The sequence below is a fragment of the Centruroides vittatus genome, unplaced genomic scaffold, assembly GCF_030686945.1.
Source record: "Centruroides vittatus isolate TY-2023 unplaced genomic scaffold, ASM3068694v2 contig_1078, whole genome shotgun sequence".
NCBI lineage: Eukaryota > Metazoa > Arthropoda > Arachnida > Scorpiones > Buthidae > Centruroides > Centruroides vittatus.
The window spans coordinates 1,222,139-1,246,531 of record NW_027120693.1 but is presented as its reverse complement, the minus strand read 5'-3'; the positions used below and the strand labels follow the sequence as shown (position 1 = coordinate 1,246,531).

The 24,393-nt window shown below is 27.4% G+C and overlaps 1 protein-coding gene across 4 annotated transcripts in view; it reads right to left on the bottom strand.

Moving 5' to 3' along the window:
- The window catches only part of Ask1 (apoptotic signal-regulating kinase 1), a 91,763-nt gene that overhangs the window by 22,376 nt on the left and 44,994 nt on the right, over positions 1–24,393 (bottom strand). For 3 of the 4 annotated variants that reach the window (XM_067268929.1, XM_067268926.1, XM_067268934.1), the window contains 12 exons: positions 23,865–24,048; positions 21,566–21,699; positions 20,804–20,931; positions 17,982–18,085; positions 16,655–16,793; positions 14,190–14,251; positions 11,521–11,586; positions 9,275–9,375; positions 7,819–7,887; positions 6,043–6,104; positions 5,904–5,976; positions 3,189–3,260 (listed from right to left, as the gene is read on the bottom strand). In XM_067268929.1, the coding sequence (XP_067125030.1) occupies positions 3,189–3,260; positions 5,904–5,976; positions 6,043–6,104; positions 7,819–7,887; positions 9,275–9,375; positions 11,521–11,586; positions 14,190–14,251; positions 16,655–16,793; positions 17,982–18,085; positions 20,804–20,931; positions 21,566–21,699; positions 23,865–24,048 (1,194 nt within the window). The remainder of the gene's footprint in view (positions 1–3,188; positions 3,261–5,903; positions 5,977–6,042; positions 6,105–7,818; positions 7,888–9,274; positions 9,376–11,520; positions 11,587–14,189; positions 14,252–16,654; positions 16,794–17,981; positions 18,086–20,803; positions 20,932–21,565; positions 21,700–23,864; positions 24,049–24,393) is intronic. The other variant, XM_067268941.1, reaches the window with a different exon arrangement.

Below are 24,393 nucleotides of genomic sequence, written 5' to 3'. Positions count from 1 at the left end.
AAAAACTTTATTGCAAAAGATGTCCCCTCGAGAGTAAAATCGACCTGTCCGAGCACTTTGCTTGGATGAACACGAACACTCTGCCGTTTCGTTTTCGCTGGCCCACCCTGTATATCACACACACATCATTCTAACACATTAATTGAATTCTCGAAAAATTGTACTTGATATATACTAGGGGTGGGCAAGCAAGAGTTCGTGGGAGCCGAAATGTAGGTTTTGCAAAATGCATGGGAGCCGCTGTTGTGGTGTTATGCAGGTGTACTGTTGTGGTGGATAGTATGGTAAGGCGCGCAATTTTATTATATAATATAAAAACAAATATTGAATTTTTTTAATAAACATATTTTCACAAAATTATAAATATAAAATTGTAAAAATAATAATAAAAAACAGAAATTAACACTTTCAGCAAGAGCCGCATTTGCCCATGTCTGATATATACTGTAGGTATACTATATAGGTATATTATATACTATAAATATATGGTTCACCTACTTATGACTTTTGTACCTAAACATTTAGATTGGCAGGCTAAATTACACCTATTTCATAAGTAGGAAAGCCACATAATTTGTATATTCCACACACATGAAAAGTAGGCCTATTTCTATCATTTATAAGTGGTGTGTCAAATATGTTCATGGATTGGATTTGGCCCGGGTTTGAGCACCACTGGTATACACCATAAATACTGTAACCAAAATAAGTTCTGAAGTCGAGTGCTTAGTTATTCTGAAGACCTTAAAAGTATCATATTTACTCAAATGTATGATATACTTTTATTCAGGTTTTAGTGTCTTTGAAAATAGGGTGTGTCTTAGATTCAATGCAATACATCATAATTAGTCACCTTTAGTATTGTATGTCTTACTTTTGTCACTAATTCTATGGCATCATTTTAATAATTTTGTTAGACTAATATTTGTAATATAAAATATTTAAGAGATGAACTTAGCTCAGTCTTGTTAATCTATTGGCATAGTAATATTGTAAGTACTTGGACGGAAGTCCCAGAAAAAGTCATGCAGCACTCTTTCGAGAAATGTTTCATTTCCAGTGATTTAAACGGCATTGGGTAGAATTGAACATCAAATCTAGGCACTGATTAGCATAGTTTTAGTTTACTAAAACTCAAACTAATATTTGGGAATGTGACTAAAACAACATTAATGTTGATTCAGATGAGCCTAACATGACAAGCAAAGAGGTTTCCAATTTCAATACGACAGGAAATGATTTATAACTTACTTTACTTGCAATAAATACCAAGCAATTCTGTGAACATAAATTTGTCTCAAGTTCTCTATTAAAAATAAAATCTGTGGATAAGCGCACAGAAATTAAGCCACATCTTAGATTCGACAGCATGTTACATTCAAGTAAATACGGTAACAACAAAGTAATCGGTCACTAAACAGAATAATAAATCTCTTTTCTTTTCTTTTCTTTCGAAGACACAATGTAGTGACGTAAACTTAAACACTGGGCGAATTTTTCATCCTTTTTATTCGGTTGGAACGCTTTTTTATTACATAACGCGTTTCGGGCCGATGCCCCTCTTCAGCCAACTAAACATTAAAAAGTGAGAGATGACTATATACAAATATTTAAAATAAATATCGTGACAGTATACATAATTAGTTTTTAGAGGTTGTTACCTTCTAAATCCTGGTAAGAGCTTGTATACCGTTAAAAGCTGGTCCGTACCTCATTCGGTAGTTTAGACGGATGTAATAGTCCAAGGGTACGAATCTTGATAAAAATTCCATAAAAAAGGAAGGTTTAGTATCAGTCTGTAGAAGTATACGGGGTTATTCTTTCACAAATCATATTCGTGAAACCATACCTGAGATTCGTCTTCCGGTGTGTTGTCTAGACTGACTGATACTAAACCTTCCTTTTTTATGGAATTTTTATCAAGATTCGTACCCTTGGACTATTACATCCGTCTAAACTACCGAATGAGGTACGGACCAGCTTTTAACGGTATACAAGCTCTTACCAGGATTTAGAAGGTAACAACCTCTAAAAAACTAATTATGTATACTGTCACGATATTTATTTTAAATATTTGTATATAGTCATCTCTCACTTTTTAATGTTTAGTTGGCTGAAGAGGGGCATCGGCCCGAAACGCGTTATGTAATAAAAAAGCGTTCCAACCGAATAAAAAGGATGAAAAATTCGCCCAGTGTTTAAGTTTACGTCACTACATTGTGTCTTCGAAAGAAAAGAAAAGAAACGAAAATACAAAACACGGTTTCCTCAAGATAGAAGGAGAATAATAAATATCCAAATCCAATTATTTGTTAATCTATTCAAAGATATCTTGAAGATGCAGTTATAACTAAAATTAATTGTAATATTCAACTTTAATAAACAATTTTGGTTACATTTCTGGCCTAGATTGATCTAAAAAACTATTTTTTCTGTGTTATATTTGCTAATTTTTAAATTTCATACATTCTGGTATATAATATTTACAAGTTAAAACTTTAGATTTGGATACAAAGACAAATATTTAAGGCAGTCAAAAATGTTTGTTTGTATAGAAATCTATTGCTTTAAATATTTATTTATTTAGAATTGCTAAATTTTCTCAATTCTACCCATTTTTACATTCTTAAGTAGGAGCACATCTTAGAATGAAGAAATTGCTATATATGACTTGTCAGTATTTCTCATGTAACTCATTCAACTTTCATTTAAGATTTTACTCGTTTGTTTTCTCTTAAAAAGATAGTCATTTAAAATTACATTATACTTTAATTACAGACTAAGAATTTTATCTTTTGTTAATGGCAAAGTATTATTGGATAAAAAGCTTCATTTTATATTCATTAAAATTCAATTAACTCTGCAAAATAATAAGTTTTTTGTTATGCACATAGAATTTAAATTAATTGTTACTTCTCACCTTTTTTTAAACAGTTTCATGATTATTAATGGGTTATTCAACTTACTTAAATTAGTTATTTGTCATGCACATAGAATTTAAATTCAACACACTTCGACAAGTTAGTAATCATATTTGTTTCGGTTACTCGAGACTGATGTTTAAACAGGCAACGTTTATCGAGTCGGTAGGAGCGCCCGTCGTCGCGGAAAAGTTTACAATCGTCGATGAATGGTTTAATATATAATGTAATCGAAAGTAAGAAAATTTTAACTTTGGCGCCCCCTACCTGAAAGAGAACGAAGTCGGGGTTCGTGGGAGAGAATCGGACGGACTCGTCTTACACATGAACAGTGATGAGCTTAATAAAAGGAAGAGAAATAACAGATTAGGTTTCAAAATTGGGCCGGCGGCAAGCATTTTAACAATAAAGCTGCATGCATCCGCAAACAAACACAACAACAACAGAAACATTCGACAACATTCCAAGCATTACATCATGAAATTATTATTAGCCAAACTTAAATTAAATAAAATAGTGTTATAAAATGATTAATTATTATTCAAAATACAATTCAAAATTTGTTGGAACTTTTATCATCATTAAATCTTTAAGTTTCGGAATGTCAACCGGAATGTCTGTCGCAGACAAAAAAATAAATAAATCATAATTTCTTGTATAATTTGCTGTTAGAAGCCAAACACTTTACCAATATAGGCTAAAAACATTTTATAATATCAAAATATGTATGTCAAACTCAACAGAATGGTTATTCCTTGTGCCAAATTTAAAATTACCACGGAGCAATCAGAATGAGCGAGGGATAGAAAAGATATTTTCATCCAAACTACTTACAATAAATTAGAAAGGTGTCGATCAAATTTGAAACAATCTCGACAGAAATAGCTCGATGTTGGCCAAATGGTTGATAGTAAGACAGCTCATTGTATTGACAAAATTTTCACAAGTCTTTAACTTTGTGGTAAAAACACTAATGAAATTAAACCAAATCTTTTTGTAAATGACAATAAAAAGATAAAAAAATATCTCCAGAACAACGGTAACTAATGTAATAAAAGTATTAAGATTAGAAGTATATATTTTAGCATAATTATCTGATTCCATCTCAGTAAAAATATGTGGACTTCATTTGTAAATGTTTTTGCATCCGTTCATTTATTCAGTGTTTATTATATGTTCTTAATTTGATGTCCAATTACTTGTAAGAAAAATAATCAGTTTGTTCTCTAAATTTTTTTGCAAAAATAATGAAATTCTTTTTGTAAGAAATTATAAAAATTTTAGTGCCCGACCCTGTAAAAATTGTAGTAAGAAAAATTTTGTAAAGACACAAAATTCATAAAGCAAAAAAAGCACTTGCTTTAATGGATTTAGAAAACAAAACAGAACACAAAAACACACATGCTAATTCTTACAGATTTATGCTCATCAATTTAAGCAATAACTGAATAAATAAATTTGTGATCGCGAATTTCATAATTTCTTCAAAATAAATGCCATTTAATGGATTATAAAACACTGTTATCTTAGTACATTCTAAGAATCTTTAAGCATTCCTGATTAAATCCAAAAGTGTTAGAACTTGTGTTTTCATGTCTTATTTTGTTCTTTAGACTCCATTAAAGTAAATATTTTTTTTAATTTTTAATCTATGAAGTCTTTTTGTGTACAGTAATAGTAGCTTTAAACAATTTACCTCAAGTTGTGTGTTTGGACATTATCTTTCTTTTAAATCGTTCGGCAAAACACAGAAAAAAATTCCATAAAATTACAGAAATATTCTCTTCTAATTAACATTACTAAAATTTGATACTAAATGGTACCGAAATTAAACAATTAAATGTAATTTTAATCTAATTTATTAGCAAATTTTAACAAATTCTGAAAATTTTTTTATTGTTTTTAAAGGATAATTTAAACTCAAATTTATGAATTGGTAGATAAATTTTAATAATTCTGATACAATGAAAAACTTTATCTAATGAAAATGGCAGTAATAAATGCTAACAAATCAAATTAATTCTATTTTAGTCGCAAGAATATTGGTTTTAAAATTAGTGTAACAAGAATACCACGTAATGATAGCATTCGGCAATGTACAAATTATGTATAAGTAAAATTTTAAGTTTCGTGGCTTGTAAAATAAATGAATAGAAAAACTGCAAAATATATTTTTAATAAATATAATTATTTCTAATTCAGATAGCAAAATAATTTGAAGAAATTTCACCTAATGCATTTGCATAAGTCCAGCTCAAACAGAAAATAATTTAAAATATAGTTATGTAAAGTAAACTAAATCAGAAGAGAGCAATTTTTGTGGTCAGGACAGTTCATAAAAGATCAGACATTGCACTGATTTTCATAGACAATTTACAATCCAAGTGCATTTTTTTAAAAACTTTCCACTTTATGAACACTAAAAGGACTTTTTCTCATATGTATCACAGGTGCAGCCAGACCACAGTGGGGACAGCAGCTCCAGAAACAAGATCCCAACACATCTGAGTCAAACTACTCACAAATGTAGTTATGAATTTGACTTAAATTCAGGTCCCAAGAGTGTTCAGCTGATATCATATTATCTTGGCCACTAAACAACAACCCATTTTTAAAGATATTATAAACAAACTATTGAAAAGACAATTCAATTTCATATTCTTTTGCATATTTTAGACAGAATAAGGTATTTATGTGCATTTAAAGAATGTACTTGTTCTTTTAGTTAACATAATTTACGAGACTTCCAATTTTTTCTGATTTTGCTTTAATTAATTCAAGCAATGTAAATAGATTACATTCGAAACATTAAAGATTTAATTCTTTGTACACATTTGATGCGATATTTATAATTTTTATGTCAATACCTAAATATGTTTAAATTTTATTTTAATTAATAAATTTAGAAATAATTCAGTGCACAATATTCTCATAAAATTAAAGCAATGAATTAATAATAAAATTGAAAGTAGGAGGTTTTACCCTTCGTCTCCCGTACTGGCAAATCTCCCGACCCGATCGGGTTTCTCCAGTCGGAAATTTCTTTCTGCAGGTACTGAAATTGGAGATAAATTCATAACAAACTAATTACAATCATCGATAAACAGTTTGGTTTATGTACCTGAAATGCTTCTTGGAAAATCCGGTCCTAGAGGACGATGAGCTTTCTTTTTCCTTCCCACACTGCAAAAACAAAAAAAATTGAGGATCATATCAGAAAATTACACATTTGCAGCAAATTCTACATCAAGAAATTAATTACAAAATAAATTTATTATTAATTTCACAATATAAATTTCTCTTTCAAAATAAATACAAATCTATCTGTTTCTACAAAAGGAATATCTTTAAAAACCAAACTTTAATTCCTTCTATTTTCAGTTATTTATATCTTTGATTACAAGGTGATTCTAGTCACAATACCAAAAAATTAGTAACAAGTGTCATTTAATTCAAATATTTCTTTGGCATATCTAAAGGAATAATATACAAGAAAAACCCACTTTGTTTAGCATTGAAGCATCTGTAACATTAGCAACTTCAGCTTCATGCCGGCCTTGAGCTCTTGCGGAACTCGTGGCAAACGACAAACCCAAAATCACTCAACATACAAGCACAATGCAATGCAAAATAAAGTTAAAGATTGCATTACTGCAGAAAATCATATATTTATTATGATCATGTACACTGTACAGAACTTTTTTGTATTATAAGTTGTTTATAAATAATAAATATAAATAATGTTCCATTCAGTTAACATTATGTTTCAATCATACTATATAAATCCTTTATATTTGTTATATTTTAGAAAATTTTATAATCAGATCAATTAATTTGATTTTTTCTATGATTCTATATAACTAGTTGATTAATATTAAGAAATTTTCTGATAAGAAAAGTCCTAAAAAAAGAAAAAGTTGCAATTATGCAATTAAACCTTAATTACTCTAATTATAATTGCACTTTTGTACCATTAATATGAACATTTTAAGAATTATTTTCACAATATTTATATTAATTTTATATTATCCACATCTTCTCTAGCAAAACAGAAGTGAATTTTTATAGAAAATATGTAACTTGCATTTTTATAAGACTTTAATATAAAGCATTCAGTTCCATTTACTAATTTGAAGTTATTAATAAGAATGTTTATCCGTGAAAACAATAGATTATTCATAAAATACAAAATAAATAAATTTAATCAGAACTAAATTAAGCTTTTATCAGACTTCAGAATATTATATTCACTGTATTAAATATGTTTGTGTTAAACTAAAGACAACTCCATGTTATACAGATAATTAGAAAAACTTGTCTTTAACTACAATGAATCAATTAATTCAATCATCAGTCATATGATCAATTCGCAATGATTAAATCAATTAAATTGACAAATTTTTACTAGAAAATCTTCAAAAATCATAATTTTTAAACCTTTCACCCCCAATTATAATTTTAGAAACTCTTCTGGTAAAATCTGTTAATTGAATCATCATGAATCGATCAAATGACTCATGATTTACCTTGGAAAGGCAAATCATCAGTCATTTGATTGATAATACTTTTGGAAAATGAACAAAACTCAAATAATACTTTCATTACATCATTTAACTTTTTATGTAAAGTGAAGGGTTTCATTAACAATATAATTATAATTTGGTAATATTAAAAAGTCACTTTAATTAGGAATAAATATTTGTCAATGTATAAACAGGTTATCAATCTACGTTTGATTTCATTAACTTATCTTATCATAACCAATTGTAATATGTTGGTGAAAAATTAACATCTTTACTGATATTTTTATAATAGTATAAAATTTATATTATAAAGATTATTTGTAAACATCTTATTAAAAAGTTATTAACGTTTAAATAAAATCAAAATATCTTACTCTACTAAAAATGGTTCTTCTAATAATTCCGCTGCAGTCGCTCTCTTGTCGGGATCTGGTTCAAAACACCTGTACGAGTTAAATTAACGAATTATATTATTAAGATTTAAATTAAATTAATCAATCATTTCATCAAAATAAATCAATATAATTATAAATATCTAATCGATAACACGTATCGATTAGATATTTATTAATCAATAAGATTCATAAATCAAATGTCTTACAAGAAACAAGTATGATATCTTTTATTTATTTAAATTTAGATAAAATAAATTATATTCAATTAATTTGTCAAAAAGTTTAATTCCTATAAAAATGATAGGCAAATGAAAAATTGTCTTACATTGCTGCAGGAAACTAATAAGGCATGGTTGTTCAACTTTCTTATGTATGATTTTAGGATCAAATTAATTCTCTGGTAAGCACATTTTATTTTATGTGAAAAGATTTGTGAATTATAATTATAATCTATTGTCAAATTTGATTTTATTAAGAATTTTTAATATAAACTTTTCGTTCGAATAAAACTAAATAAGAGTAAATAATTGACTGTAGTAGTAATATGTAAGAAGTGATATGAATCAATATTTGAGACATCTTAGGTCTCATCTATATAAACACGAACATATTTAAGTTCCTGTATTGTAAACTTGTATATTTATGTTGATTATCTTAAATTAAATATTCTCCACTTCAAATTTAAATTAAGAAACTCAAGTAAATCTAAGGAACATCATTATTCTTAAATTTCTGTTTAAAGGACAAGATCTGAAGATCAAATTTAAGAACCTCATCATTATTATACCATAGAAATTGACCTTCATCAAAATTTATATAATGGCTAATTAATTAATTACAATTTAAGTTTTAAATTCACCTCATGGCATTTGGAGAGAGGGTTGGAGGACCATTCTGGACACTCCAACAGGAGAACGCATCACTACATGGGAGTGGTTCTTAGACAATGGTGTACATGTAATGGAGTGGCATGCTAATTTCCCTAACCTTAACCCCATGGAGAACCTATGGGGAATCCTTGCTAGAAAGATGTATGGCAACAAATGTCAGTTTTCAACTGTCACAGAACTGCAGACAGCTATTATCTCTGTATGGGATGAGAAGTCAAGATGTGCTCCAGTGACTTTTAGACAGCATGCATCATCATATTTTTGACATTGGGGTGCAAATCGGGGGTTTCTGGGACGATAATATGTAATTTTAAACGGTGGAACTAAACTTTTGCAACACATGAATTATCTCACTTTATGTATTTATACATTTAGAGTCATCTAATAAAATGCTAGTTTAATGATGATGTATTATTTTACATGTTTCTGCTACCTACACAATAAATGTATATATTGGTTTTTTTAGATGTGTTTGCTTAACTGAATGGAGTGGATCTAAACTTTTGCAACGCACCTTAAGGCTAAATTAAATTATAAAACTTTACCGGAGAATGAACTGCTTTGCCTTGTCAGACATGCTCTCAGGGATTTCTGGATGTTGCTTGAAGTAACCGACTTTAAACATGGCAGCTTCCGCAGAGCCGAGCTGAAAAATTGTTATTATGAATACTGAAAGAATATACAATACACTTCTCACTTTACAATCATTTACTTCATGATTCCCTGCTTTTAAAACTAGCATTAATTTTCCATTGCAATGTCCATTGCTGACCACCATGGTATAATAACAAGGTTGAGGCCGAAGTTTTAAATGTGAAAATGCGTATGTTGGATGTTCAGCACCGCTTTCCTGTAAGCCTAGAAGTTTGACAATAGCATTTGGAATGTCGAGCATGATTCCACTGACTTTCCAAACACCATTGTCAAACTTCTAGTTTTACAGGAAAGCAGCGCTGAATGTCTGACGTACACATTTCACGTTTAAAACTTCGGCCTCAACCTCGCTAATATCACACAGTTTAAACTGTATTTCTGCAAACAAAACTTTGACTTAATAACAATGACCCACAATAAATTTAATTTTAAAGTACAATGATTCACTTAACAATTTTTCAAAAACCATTGTTAAGTAAGCTGGGGTATCCTAAATTACAATTATGAAATTCCACAAATTTTATAATTTCAGTGTGATATAATATAATTCAAACAATATTTCCAGGAATGTTATCTAAATTTATGATAAGTTTATAAGAAATAGGCTGGTTCACTTTATAATGATTTTCCCAAAAAGTAATCAGGTTATAAAAAGCAAGGATTCTCTTTTTATGAACACAAACATAAAAATAAAATATTCTTATATTCATATATAAAGAGCTTTAACTATAAAAAAGCTTTTAAAAACCTTTAACATTAAATATGTCTATTATTTATAATGGAGTAATTATTAATCAAATGTACAATATTTTTAAATACATAATTCATAAACAGGTAATTTAATATTTTCAAAAATTTACACTTTAACCTTTTCTGTTCTATGGAAAAAGCTATGGCTGAAAAGTCTTCAATTTGTTATATAAAGCATTGTACAGATATCCTTGATTACTGTAGTTTTGATTAATTGCAATCATACATTAAATTATACATTAAAACTTTTGAGCCTCAGTAACAAATGATGACGGATCAGTTATATTTTTACCCATTAATTATTATAATTGATTTACATAATTTTGAATAATGAAAAACATTGTAAGATTAATTAATCATGTTAATTAAGGCATATCTATATATTCAAATTAAATGTATAACACAGTTTTGATCAAGTTACATTTCATAAACCTTTGAGTAGTGAAAGATAAATTTAAGACTAAAGAATTCATAATATTTAATATTAATGTATAGCAAAATCTGGATTTGATTAAACAAGATTTTGATATGTGTACAGACAAACTTATTAAAAAAAAGTAAAATAAGTTCTAGAATTTCACATATAGATAATAAACTGTGAATAAAAATATTTTATTTAAATTTGAACTATAAAAGTATCTAAATATGAAGACTCTTGGCTTCAAAAATGTCTATGTCAAATAAATACAACTTCTCGATATATTACAGTTTATCATTTCTGATGTTTACTGTCAAAGAGTCAACGTACATCTCAACATTCAGATTGTTTGGTTAGTTAGGACTGTGGATTCCGATGCAAAAACCAGGTTAGTTAAGACAACAAGTTGTGCTAATGTATGGACCAGAAAATAACTTAAAGAAAAGCAAACAGAAGATTCAAAACTTTATTACTAAATCTGCTAGACCATTACATGATGAAAACTGAGCATGCTATTAATTAACACTACTCAATTATTTTGAGTGAAATTCCTTTTCTTACTTAATGCAGTTTGGTCCAAGGTATTCAACTAAGAAGAAAAACGAACAACTTCCTTTCAGGTTTATATTCATACACAGTAAACTTTCAACCATTTGTATTTTTTCTTTACATACAGCAAACAAGACAAATAGAACTGTTCACTATATGCAGTGGTTATTATATCAAAAGTCCATTGAATATATTATATAAAAATTACAGTTATCTCTCACTATGCTGAATGGAAATTATCTATCTATAATCTCGCATCTGAAAAAATTTATATTTTCAACTTAATAAAATATAAATAATCTTTCAAAGTTATGTGTACACTACAATTAAAGTTATTTATATAATATCAAAGTTAATCATAATTAATTCTTTAATAAAAGAAGAAATTTCTTTCCATTTAGAAAATAAAAAATTTCTTACTTCTACAAATGGAGGTTTACCCGTAGCCATTTCAACAATAGTACAACCCAAAGACCATATGTCTGCCTGCAAAATACAATTTTGAAAACTTATACACTTATAAACAGAAATAGCATTTAGGCATTAAAAATATTTAAAAAACAATGCAATATATTTCTAATAATAATTGAAATTGTAAAACACACACTCATGTTAAACATTTTTTTTTTTATTTCTTTTTAAAATATTTGTGTTTGTGTATTTATTTCTATATAATATAATTTATATAAGTATTAAATGGTATAAATTTCTCTTTCCAAATAACAGAAATAAATTTCTACTATGTTATAGTACGTACATTTAAGATTTAATATTCCAAAAATTTCTAAACTTTGCATTCAGGTAAAAAACTTTTATCTCCTTTTATTTCATTGATAAAAAAATCATGTGTCAATAAATTTCTTAAAAACTCCTAAAATAATATAAAGCAATTCACAATCATTTATCATTCTCAGAAACTTAACTTCTATTATTATAGATTTTTAGAACAAACCTTTTATTACAGATTTTAAAAGAAAATTGATTACTGTCACTTTATTTTTATAATCTTACAATCTACACTATAAATTTTTATATGTTGAATTATGATAGACAGAATCTGTAACAATGAGTGCAATACTTTGGCTTCTGTAACGGCCTACAACAAAAGTGGTTTCGTGATGTCTCTCTAAATAAAAAAGCAGCAATCAAAGTCCTTGACATTATTTTTTTAAAAGCATTTGAGATATTTTTTCAAGATTTTTTTTAAGAATAATTGACCATTGCCACTTTCATAAAAAGTTATTTTATTACAGTCATCACAAATAAAAAGAAACAGAAAAATAAAATAGAAAATCATTTCTGTAAATAACAACTTCCTAAGTATTTTCGGATTGATAAAGTTTATCTTTAGAGAAATATACTAATCAACAGAAATTACATTGCACTTGGCACCATGTTCAAAAATGCTAAACTCAGGAAGCCAAAATCAAATATTTTATTCAGAAACATTTTTGTTCTTTTAAAAGATCATTGTCAACTGGAAAATTACAAAGTGCATTAGAAAAAAATATATTGAAAAGAATATCGCTACATTTGAACTTCTTTAAATTTAAAATTACAAAAAAATTATAATTATACAAAAATTAATAAAAATAATGTGAAATCAAAATAAATAAATACAGGAAATAAACAAAAAAAAAACTTAATTATAATGGTATAGTGTTATGTGCAGATTCATGGCTACCCAAATTATACGACCTTGAACAAAGACAACTTCTCCAAATCTTTAAAAAGGTTTGAATGTATTTATTCTAAAGCTCTTCACAATTTTCTGCTGATGATGTTCTTTTAAAAAAACAAAAATGCTTCTAAATAAAAAATTTGGTTTTGTTTTCCTAAATTTAGAAGTTTGTCTCATCTTTTTAAAACATGCTAAAAATAAAAATACAGTTGAGTCTGCATAAGTCGACACCCGGATAACTCGACACTATCTGTTAAGTAGTCACTTTTCTGTGGTCCCGGCCGACTTACATAGGCATTAATGTTAAAAAACTCCGGTTTACTCGACACAGTTTAACTCATCACCACCGGATAAGTCGACATACTTTTGCTGTCCCACACTCCAATAAGTCGTCACCCCCTCCTGAAAAAATGAATTCACTCCGCACGTGTGGTGAAAACTCTTTTTTTTTTCAGGAGGGGGAGTCGATTTATTTATTAATATATAATTAATATATTTAATAATGTATTATTATTATTAATATATATATACATATTAATAAAAATGCCTTAACATTTTATATATTTTTATGTATAAAATAATAACAGATAAACAAAAAGAAAATATACAATCTACATCAACGTCACACAGAATCCAATTTTTCATTTTCTCATGCCAGAGGCATTAAGAATCCTTAGATGTTACTTGCCAACAATTGACAATTGCGAAGATGATGTTTTCAAAGGCGTTCGTGATCGTTGAAAAAGAAAGTCGAGACGGTTAAGCGCTCAAAACAAACAACACTAAATGAATTTTTCACTTTTTCATCTACAGAGTAATTGTAAATGGAGGACACAATGTATTGTAAGCCTATACTACTGTATAACACACTACTGCATTTTATTAATTGTAGTTTTGTAGTTTTTTTTCCAACTTCGCTTTAGTCGTCACATCGGATAACTCGACACATTTCCACTTCCCCTTGGGGTGTCAACTTATGCGGAGTCGAGTGTATATATTCAAAACTTTCAGATGTATAATAATGTTTGAAATCTGTGGTTTTGTATTTTAGTGTTTATTTTTATTTACTTTTTATTAATATATTCCTCTGAAGATTAATTTAATCAGTCAAAGTGTTTACGAAGTTATTGTAAATAGAAGCAATTAGTTTTCTGATTCCATTAACATCTATTATATGGATTTCTGAAAAGTTGAAATATTACTAGAATTTCTTTATCATCTTGTTTTTAAAATGTATCTAATTACAATAAATATATATAAAAAGATATTAAATGCAAAGCTGTAATTTACAAACTAACAAAATTTCAATGTAATTTGTACCAGTAACATAGCATCATGTTCTCAGATAATTTATTAAAGGCTTAGCTAAATAATTTAATTCATAATTTTGGTATAAAATAATACTTACAGGTGCTCCATAGCCTCTAAATCCTTTATCTATTACTTCAGGTGCCATGTATTGTAAGGTACCTAAAATTAAAATGTAGAAAATGAAACAAATACATAAAGATCATAAAATAAAACCTAAAAAATTTTCATTATCACATTATCATCAAAAAATCAATCAAATGAATGAATGTCAATTAATTAATAATAGAAATTTTTTTTCCGACGTTTGTAAATCATAGAATGTAAGCAAAAATCATTTTTCATTCGGTAAAATTTGCTTGTATTTTTTTAAGTATAAGAATATGTCTTAAAAACCCACTTCTAAAATATAATAATAATGTTATCAACATCAATATTAAATATTAGTTTTAATTTGCAGATACTCTTGCAATGTATAGGGACTCATATCTCAATATCTACAAATTAAAAATAGGGTATATTGTATCAGCATTGTTAAAATAATATTCCCTAATAAAATGGACTTTTAGAAATCCTATATTTATCAAACTCAACCCAAGATTTCATTTCAATTAACTGTAAAATATTTCTGGTTTTTTAAGAACACTTTAGAGCTATTTGCATATAAATTATGACTTTTTTAAGATACTATGTTTCTAAAATATTATAATATTGCATGTTTATAATTCAGAAAATTAACTTTTTCTAAATGAAACATTAAAAGTTTAAACATAATTAACTAATTTCATTATTCCATTCATTGGTAAGTTCATTGTTAGTTCTCAAATTTGAGTAATCTACCTAAAAACTAAATGAATTTACCAATGAATTAAATAATGAGATCAAAAACTAGTTGACATTAATATGTTTTTAGCTTTGAATAGTTATTCCATAATTTTTGCTTTTGAAATGTTAATAGTTTATATTATTGTTAGTGAATCTACATGACTGTCTTTGGCAGTTTTGAGTTACTCTGAAACCACCTCTACATTTCTATAATTTAAAACAATTCTTTGTAAACAATATTAACTTTATATATTATTTCACTTATCTATGTAATACTAGCAGGTAGGCCCGGCGTTGCTCGGGCAAAAGTAACAATAGCGAAGATTAAGATTATTACGTTATAGTCAAAAAAGAAAAAGAGTAATTTCATCAACAAACTAAATGTTTCTAAAGACAGGTCGAATTTAAAAATCGAATGTTCTAATGTTGTTCGATTTTCACAATGTGCTCTGATTATATCGTTCAATTTTCATCGAATGTTCTAAAGAAGAAAGGTCGAGAAAAACCGAACTAATCTGTTTAAATTTGAAAATCGAATATGTTCTAACATATTACTCTCTTTTCTTCTTTTTTTCCTCCAGCGCCCGTAAATCTTGCACATCGCTTTCTCTTCTTTTCCATTGCTACTTAACACTTCCATTGTTGACACTTCCATTGTTCTTAACACTTTGGTACTTAAATTTGGTACCGTGTACCAAATTTCAACTTTCAACTCCTAACAGTTTTAGCGAAAATTAAGATTATTACGTTATAGTAAACCTTATAGTTATGTAACACTTCCATTATTACCTAACATTTCCATTGTTGATGGAAGTGTTAAGCCTTAATCCTGTCCCTCTCCCCTGCGGGGAGGAACTTCGAAAAATCCCTTCTTAGTGTGCGTTCTCGTGACGTACCCTAACTGTGTAACAAATTTCAACTTTCAACTCCTAACCGTTTGGGCTCTGCACTTATTATTATTATTATCAACTCGTTTCGATTATATATATAGATAAGTTTTAATAAAAACTAATATTGAGAAAAAAAGAAAAAAATCATTTAAAGCAATGAAGAGCAAATTTATTGTTTTAACTCTTTCCAGTTTAAGTTCTGAAATATTTTGTTTTCCATGTTCTTCAAAACTAAATTTTTACATCTCAGGCTACAAAGGGAAATTGTATAGAAAAACCAGTCAAACAACTTTCCCATTGGCCGATTTCATTTTGAACGGATTAAGCAGACTTTGACCGATTTTGTGTTTAAAAAGTTATTACAACTTTTTAAATAAATAAATGGTGTTTAAAAATCAATCATATGGATGTTATTTTGTCATGTAGGAAGGCAAACGTTGATGTCTCAAAGAACAAATTATTTTGTTTTTTTGAGATTTTGAGTTCTTCTGGTATACTATAATGTCTTTCGTCAACTATTATAATTCTGCTTCTACTATAACATTTTGTGTTAGTAAATGATTGAGTTAATCAGTAAGATCATTGCAGTTTTATTACATGAGATTTTAATAAAAGACAAACATTAAAAGACTGATATTAAAATGTTTTTGATCATTTTAAAGCTTGTTAAATAAAAATTTTTCAAATAATCAATCATAAGCTAGCTAACTGTTAACACAAACAGCATTTTGTAGATTTTTTGATGAATCTTTAACACCAATTAATAAGTAAGTTCTACAGAACTGTAAAAATTCTTTTATTTATTTATTTTGCAATATAAAATTATAGACTTAAATATAGTTTAAGTTACCTGTAAAGGTTTCGGTTGCCCGGTTAACCCCTACGAGTCGTTTTGATGTTCCAAAATCTGATATTTTCACAATTCCACTATATGTATTCACTAAAACATTATCACCTTTAATATCTCGATGAACTATTTTTTGATCATGCTAAAAAAAATGTAAATATTTTTTTAATAAACCATATCAAAAAATGTTTGGAAAATCTTAAACTGATTCATAATAAACATAAAAATAAAATTATTATTATTAAAATATTGCAAAATAGATTCATAACATTTCAACAACAGAAAATTTTCCATTTCTGTTAGATACACATGAATATCATAATACAAATAGGTGAACTTGACGCACTGCCAACTCCCAATGTCACAATGTTCGACTCACAGCATCACTAAATTCTTTGCACTATTTCTCACAAGTTATACTTTCATTTGATCACACAATATTAGTAATTAAAATCATTAAAATAAAATAACTTTAGTAAAATCAAGCAAGTCAGCAATCTCTTTACTAAAACTGATCTCCAATTTCCTACTGATGAAAACTTGTTTAAATATGACAACACAACTTTCAAATTTAATATCTTTCATTTTTATTGTTTAATTACTTACTTTAGAGAACCTATATTATCTTATAAACAAGAGTTTACACATAATTTCTAAATTGTTAACACAGTCCATCCTTCAGAGATGTAGATTTTTAATTCCATTTATTTGAATAATATAAGAGATGCACCAAAAATTCTATTCAACATTTTCATTTCATTTTCATACTTTTTAATTTAAACACACAAGATTTTGCTAGATCTTATTTCACAATAAAACTTCAGCAAAATTCATCATCAAGAATCCAATCTCTAGAGAAATATGAATCATACCTATTTGTAAAGCAATGAATAATATAAATTATTGTAAAATACCAGTTTCATAATGGCCAACAATTTATATACAACATTCCATTTTTCACTATATACAAAATTAGTGTTGCAATACAGAAGTTTGAACATATCTACCATTCATCTAATAGTTAAGTAAATTTTTGACATTAAGTTCTAATTAACAAACTTCATATTTCAAAAAAACAAAAATTTATTTATATCATAATTTTTGTTTTTATGCTCTCAAGAACGATGAATTTTACTAAAAGCTATTTTGATTCCATCAAAACAAAATCATTAAATATTAGTCTTTCAACAATGACAAGCTATATCAATCAGATAAAATATGATATTAAGTATGTTATTGAAATTCCTGTTTATCCACGGAAAATCTCAAAAAATTAAAAAATTATCAGAATACATTAAATTATTAAATAAAAATAAAACATTTTACTAACTAAGTATTTTAATCCTTCAAGTATCTGTTTTGTGTAGAATGCAATTGTAGCTTCGTTATCTTTTAATGGCCCCCACTTTGAACGTAATAATTGGGATAAACTACCTGTAAACATACATAAATTATTACTTTTAGAAATCACAAACCTTATAATTTATTACATATTTTAAAAATATATACCATATTTTACGGACTATAAGACGCACTTTTTTCTTCGAAAAATTGCCTCCAAAATTCAGCTGCGTCTTATAGGCATTTTTTTTAAAAATTGCTTAAAAATTAAGGTGCGTCTTATAGTCCGTAAAATACGGTACTCTGATATATAACAAGATTAATTAACAATTGCTTATGACTTCTAAATTAATTTTTATCTTGATTATTAAATTAATGTCTATAAATTTTCCACATAGTATATTATATACATGTGTATGATAATTAAATTTCTTAATCACAAAAAGAATAACAGGTGATTGATTAGTTGATTCAAACTACCAACCTTTGAAAAGCCATCTTAAAAGTCTATTAGCTGAAACAACTCAATATACGGTCAAAAATTTAAAAAAACTAATATCGTGGCAAATACATCACATGATTAAATTTTGAAATTTTAATTGCATGGTGAATATTTTTCTCTCTCTAAATAACAAGCAACAATGTATCTCTTTCTCAAAAAAATTTATTATGAACAAAGTATATATATAAAACTTTCATAAAATGTAATAATATATATATATATATTTGCATACCTATAACAATCTGCTGTTGTTATATTAATCACATCATTTCAATATAAATTTTCTTACATAAACATGTGAGTTTTCTGTTTGTAATTTAGACAGTTACAAATCCCTCCATTTGCATCACTTCAAGTTTCGTCAGCACATTACTCAAAATAATAATAAAGTATGTACTTGAGTTAAGGTTAACAGAATTTGTAATTGTTTTATACAATAGTTAGTTTATGTGATTAGAAATTAGTTTTCATCTGTTGGCTCTTTTTTATTCTAATTTTAAAATAACATCTATGGAAAGCTATTTTCAATTAATTATGTTATGTTCTTGACCAAAGTTTTGTTTTAGCAATGATTACTTAAAATTGAAACACTATAAAACTTTGTTAAAACAAATAATTTTTTTTTATAGGAAAATAATGGATAAACTCTTTTTATTTATGATTTATTTTATTACTTACAAACAGATTGAAAATAGATACAAAACAATGTGCTTTTAACTACCAAAATTAAACATTTGTTCATTTTCTTGTGATTTCATTAACTTTTTCAATTCTCTGAAAACTAAGAGCTTACACAAATTCATCAAATTGTTTTGAATTATCTCATTTAATTTAATATGTTTAGTTTTAAAAAATAAAATTTTATAAACATTCAATAAAAAAAAAATTTTATGACACTTTTAGAAAGACAATTTTAGTGTGATGATCTAATTTACAAATAAAAACAATGGAATATGTGTCTTTTACTGAACACACAGCTGAAATTTACTACAGGGAGAAATTGCTTCAGTAACATAACACTATATTCAACCACATAAAGCAACAAAAATTAACTTCAATAATGACCTTCATTGAGTTAACATTTTAATATCAAATGTTTTTAAGATATATAATGGAAATAGAACAAATACATAAAAGCCAAACAAGATTTAAATTTAAAATTTTAAAGATTACCACATCATTATGATTGGTTTAAATTAATCTAACATGGCACATAAATACATATTCATGCTGCTTAATTAGAATGTCAAACCAGGAATGCCATTCGATATCATGCCTTGGACCTTGTAATTAATCAAATTCTCTTTGTGTGTGGATTTATATATCTCAATATTGAGCATATTGAGATTTATAAATCTACAGATGTGTATTCAATTAATTATAAGGACCAAAACAGGTTTAGTAATTTTCACTTCATTCAGTTATCTTGACTGAGACATCCAAGGCATATGCAGTAAAGGCTCTATTAGAACAGGATAATCACAATGATTGTTAATCAGAAACTATAACTCTAAAATCATTCAATCTTTGATTAACAACCATCAGGACACCCCTATTCACAACACTATAGAGATAATGACACCATTGGTGGTTACCAAATGAGTAGTTACACCATTCCCTACATAATATTTGTAAGGAAATAGGGAGTTCTACTGATAGACGGATATTTTACAGAGAAACACCACAGTCTACAAACTATTTCATAATGACAAACACCCAGTGAACATGGACATGTTAAGAATTCTCACGATACCTATCAAGGATGATAAAATGTCCTATGACTTGGAATACATGAGCTTTTATGTATTTGTTCTATTCCCATTATATATTTTAAAAATATTTGACATTAGAATGTTTGTTTAAATTATTTTTTATTATTTATTTTGGAAAACTTTAATGTTGTGAGAGGGTGCTTTTTTGTTTCATGCATTTTTTGGTTGTTCCTGGGAGCGTGGACGCCATCTTGGCTGTGGAACGGATTCGAGAGGAGTCCGGGCAGTATTATCGCAGTGTTTTGGATTGTTGTAAGTAATAAAGTTGTTTTAATAGTGCAATTATTGTGTGTGCTTGTATACAGTCCATTTTTGTCGTAAACAATGTTAATCTAATAAAGAACATTAAAAATGATCAAAAACGTTAGTTTTTGATTATTAAAGTTCTGTTTATTAATTTTTCTGTTTTATATAGTTGTGTATGATGTTATAATTAAAAATATGTTATGAAAAGTTTATACTCTGTGCATATAATATTTTCAATAATAAACAAATATGACCATAAAAAGAATATATAATTAACTAAAATTTTATTACCTCCTGGAACTTGTTCCATGAAGATCTTAAAGTAACCATCTTCACTAACTGACCCTAAATATTGAACAATGTTTCGATGCCTAAGTTGAGAATGAAGCTTTATTTCTTCGTGTAATGGCTGCACAACTCTATAATTAAATAAAATTTTTTACTTTAATTTTTTAACGGTTCAAGAATAATTCAAAACAACTATAATGTATGACCAGTTAATCATATGGTTTTTAATGTTATACATCTTCATTCTACTTACATAAAAATAATATTATTTGATAATGTTGTTATTAATATAATAATAAGTGACATTACAATAATGAAAATTCAACATCTCATTATAATAGTAATATTAAAAAAAAAAAAACTCTACATTTGACACTAAGACAATACTATGACACTAAAGTGTTATAACATATTAAGAAAATACTGTTTTCTTGGAGTCTGTACATTTTTACCTATGCCAATTTTAGCCAAAATCCAACTCCACAATCTTCGTACCATCATTATTGTACTGTTTCTTGGACAAAGTGAATAAGAAAGATTACTTTTTATATGGATTTATTTTAAATTTCACTACGTTTTTTAAAAATTCTTTTAGTTTGGAAAACTTCTTCAATCTCAATTAAATGTAACTTGAATCTTATATTTGTTTAAGTTTTAGTGAAAGAAATTTTGTAGCTCTGAATGTGATATTAGACAATCACCAACTTTATTCAATTTTGATTAGAAATTGTTTAGTTTAAAATCTTTGTACAAAATATTACTCACCCAATATTTTTCTCTAAAATTTCCTTCACGGCAACTTTTATTTGAGTATTAAGATCACGAGCTGCATAAACGGAACCGTAAGTTCCCTTTCCTAACAAAATCTTCTTATTTTGTTCATCTACCTCATATTCAAACTGAAATTAAATTTAACATTTCTTTTAAACTAATACTTACAATTAAAAATTAATTATTATTAAATATATTAACATTAAAAGCTAAAAATTTTAAATAAAAAATCTGAATTTATAAAATATGTTATTGAATAACATTTTATTGAAAAATTATTATGCATGAATACATTTTTTCTGAGTAATCCCATTAAAAAAACTCACATTAAGAGAAATTCAAGAAATACCTTCAAAATTAAATACCTAATAGTTAGAATGAATGTATATATATATTTAGAAAAATATTGTTAATATAGTTAGTTTGTCCACAAGTTGTTTCCCTCAGTATGCCTTCAGCCCCACCACTAATGTGTTTACACTTTTCATGTATGAATCACTTATGCTCTCAGTTAACAGAAAATAGCTAGAACACTATGGCCTTATGCAGTAGCGTAGTGAACATAACTTGCGCCCGACACTTTATTGGCGCCTCCTCTCCCTTCCAGAAACACGTTTAGTTTGTCTTGGAGACCATTTGGGCACCCCTCTGTGAATGGTGCCCGGTGCATGATACCCCCCCTTGCACCCCCCCTCGCTACGCTACTAGCCTTATGCATTAATACATGTTCATACATAGTTGTGTCGCATGCATGTTTTGATTTTTAAAGTAGTCCATAACTCTCAACAGTCTTGGAACTGCTGTACTACATTAATCAGTGTATTCATATTCTTGCTACAGTTCAAAAATAGGATAGACAAATAAATTATATATGTATTAGTTACAAATTAGTTACATAAATTATATAAGCAAATGTTTAATGCTTTGGCATATACAGTACAATATTGATAATCCAACATATATGGGGTTGAAACAGGGTTGAATTAAAAAGATTCCAGATTATTGGAAGCAAGGTGAATTCAATGGCACAAACAAATTTGAGTAGAGTCCAAGAACATTCATTCACTATGAATCATGATGCAGAAAATACAAGTTGAACATTGATTAAAATATCCAAAAATGCTGCCATTGCCAATAATTGACATTACCAAGTTGGTGGATTTCCATTAAATTTAATAGGAAATTAAAATGACTCTGGAAAATTAAGTGTAAAGTACAATACTTTTTGTAAAAAATTTCAAGGAAATGATTTTTGCTTGTACTGTATTTTGTTATAAATACTGTACCTTTTTCAAGCAGTTTAAGATGACATGCCTAACAATCTTTAATATTGTGGCCCAATCTCCAGGACAATATCATGCAATGTTTAGTGGGAATTGAAAATTGAGGTAATAGAAACTTGGCAAAGATACCAGTAACACTTGAGAGTCCAATAGTGTCAGATTACTGGACATGTCAAACTAGCAAACAGTCAGATTATTGAGATTGTACTGTATTAATTAACTAAAATGTCTGTGATACTATATTCTGAAAAAATGTTTTAATTTCAAATTTATCAAGACATTTTTTTTTATAAAATTACAAATTTTATAACATATATAGCAGGGGTGGGCAAGCAAGAGTTCAGTGGGAGCCGCAATGTAGGTTTTGCAAAATGCACGGGAGCCGCAATTCTGTACTGTCGTGGTGGATAGTATGGTAAAGTGCGCGATTTTATTATATAATATAAATATAATATAAAACAAATATTGAATTTTTTTAATAAACATATTTTCACAAAATTATAAAAATAAAATTGTAAAAATATTAATAAAAAACAGAAATTAACACTTTCAGCAAGAGTCGCACGTAACTCAAAGTGAGCTACATTTGCCCATGCCTGATATATAGATTTAAATCAACTCAATACTTCAATCTGTATCAGAAACTCATAAAACAATGAAAATTTAGTACATTATTTATTTATTTAGATGTCAATTCCAAAACTGTGGGTAAACCATAAGGTTTATTTAAATATAGACCACCCAAGACCAATGTAATGTATTAAAAAATGAGCAACTGTGTAAAGCTCTATATAAAATTATACAAATTCTAGAGTCTATAATCTAGACTTATCTAACAGTTTCTGTATTCAATTGCAAAACTAATATTCATATAATGTTAGTTACAAGTTATGTACATTTCATTCATTATTCATATATTAGCTAAATTTAAAACAAATTTTTATCTAATGAATCAATAAAAAAATGTAATTTTCAAGTGAACAATTAATGAGTAAAATTTTTAATTTTACCTGTATAGGACCATTGGTAATATCCGTATCTAAATCTGTAACCATTCCTTCTTGGTCAGCCGTCATTTCTAATAAAAGTTTGTGAAATTTATTTCTCAACAGCTCGGAAGGAAAGAACATTTGAAAATCATCCGAATTTTGATGAACATAAAGAAACAAACATCTTTCATCTCTTTTGTATAAACTGAAAAAAAAATTAAGATATAGACTTCTTTTTTAAAAAACATTGTAACTTAAAATAATTTATGAAGAATAATTTAAAATTACTATTATTTACTTTTGTTCTCATATTAATTTAAGGACTGACCACAATGTCACTACATGAAAAGCAATTCAATGAACTTTCCAGAGATATTCACTTTTAAGAAAATAGAAATTACAAATAAATATAACTGTAACTAATACATAAAAAGTATACACCTGTTTGATACACATACAAGCGCAGTTTAGAGCAGGGTTCTCAGAACACAACTTTGCATAGCCATCCACAAAGCTACAAAAAAATAATAATTTTTGGTCACAACTGTAC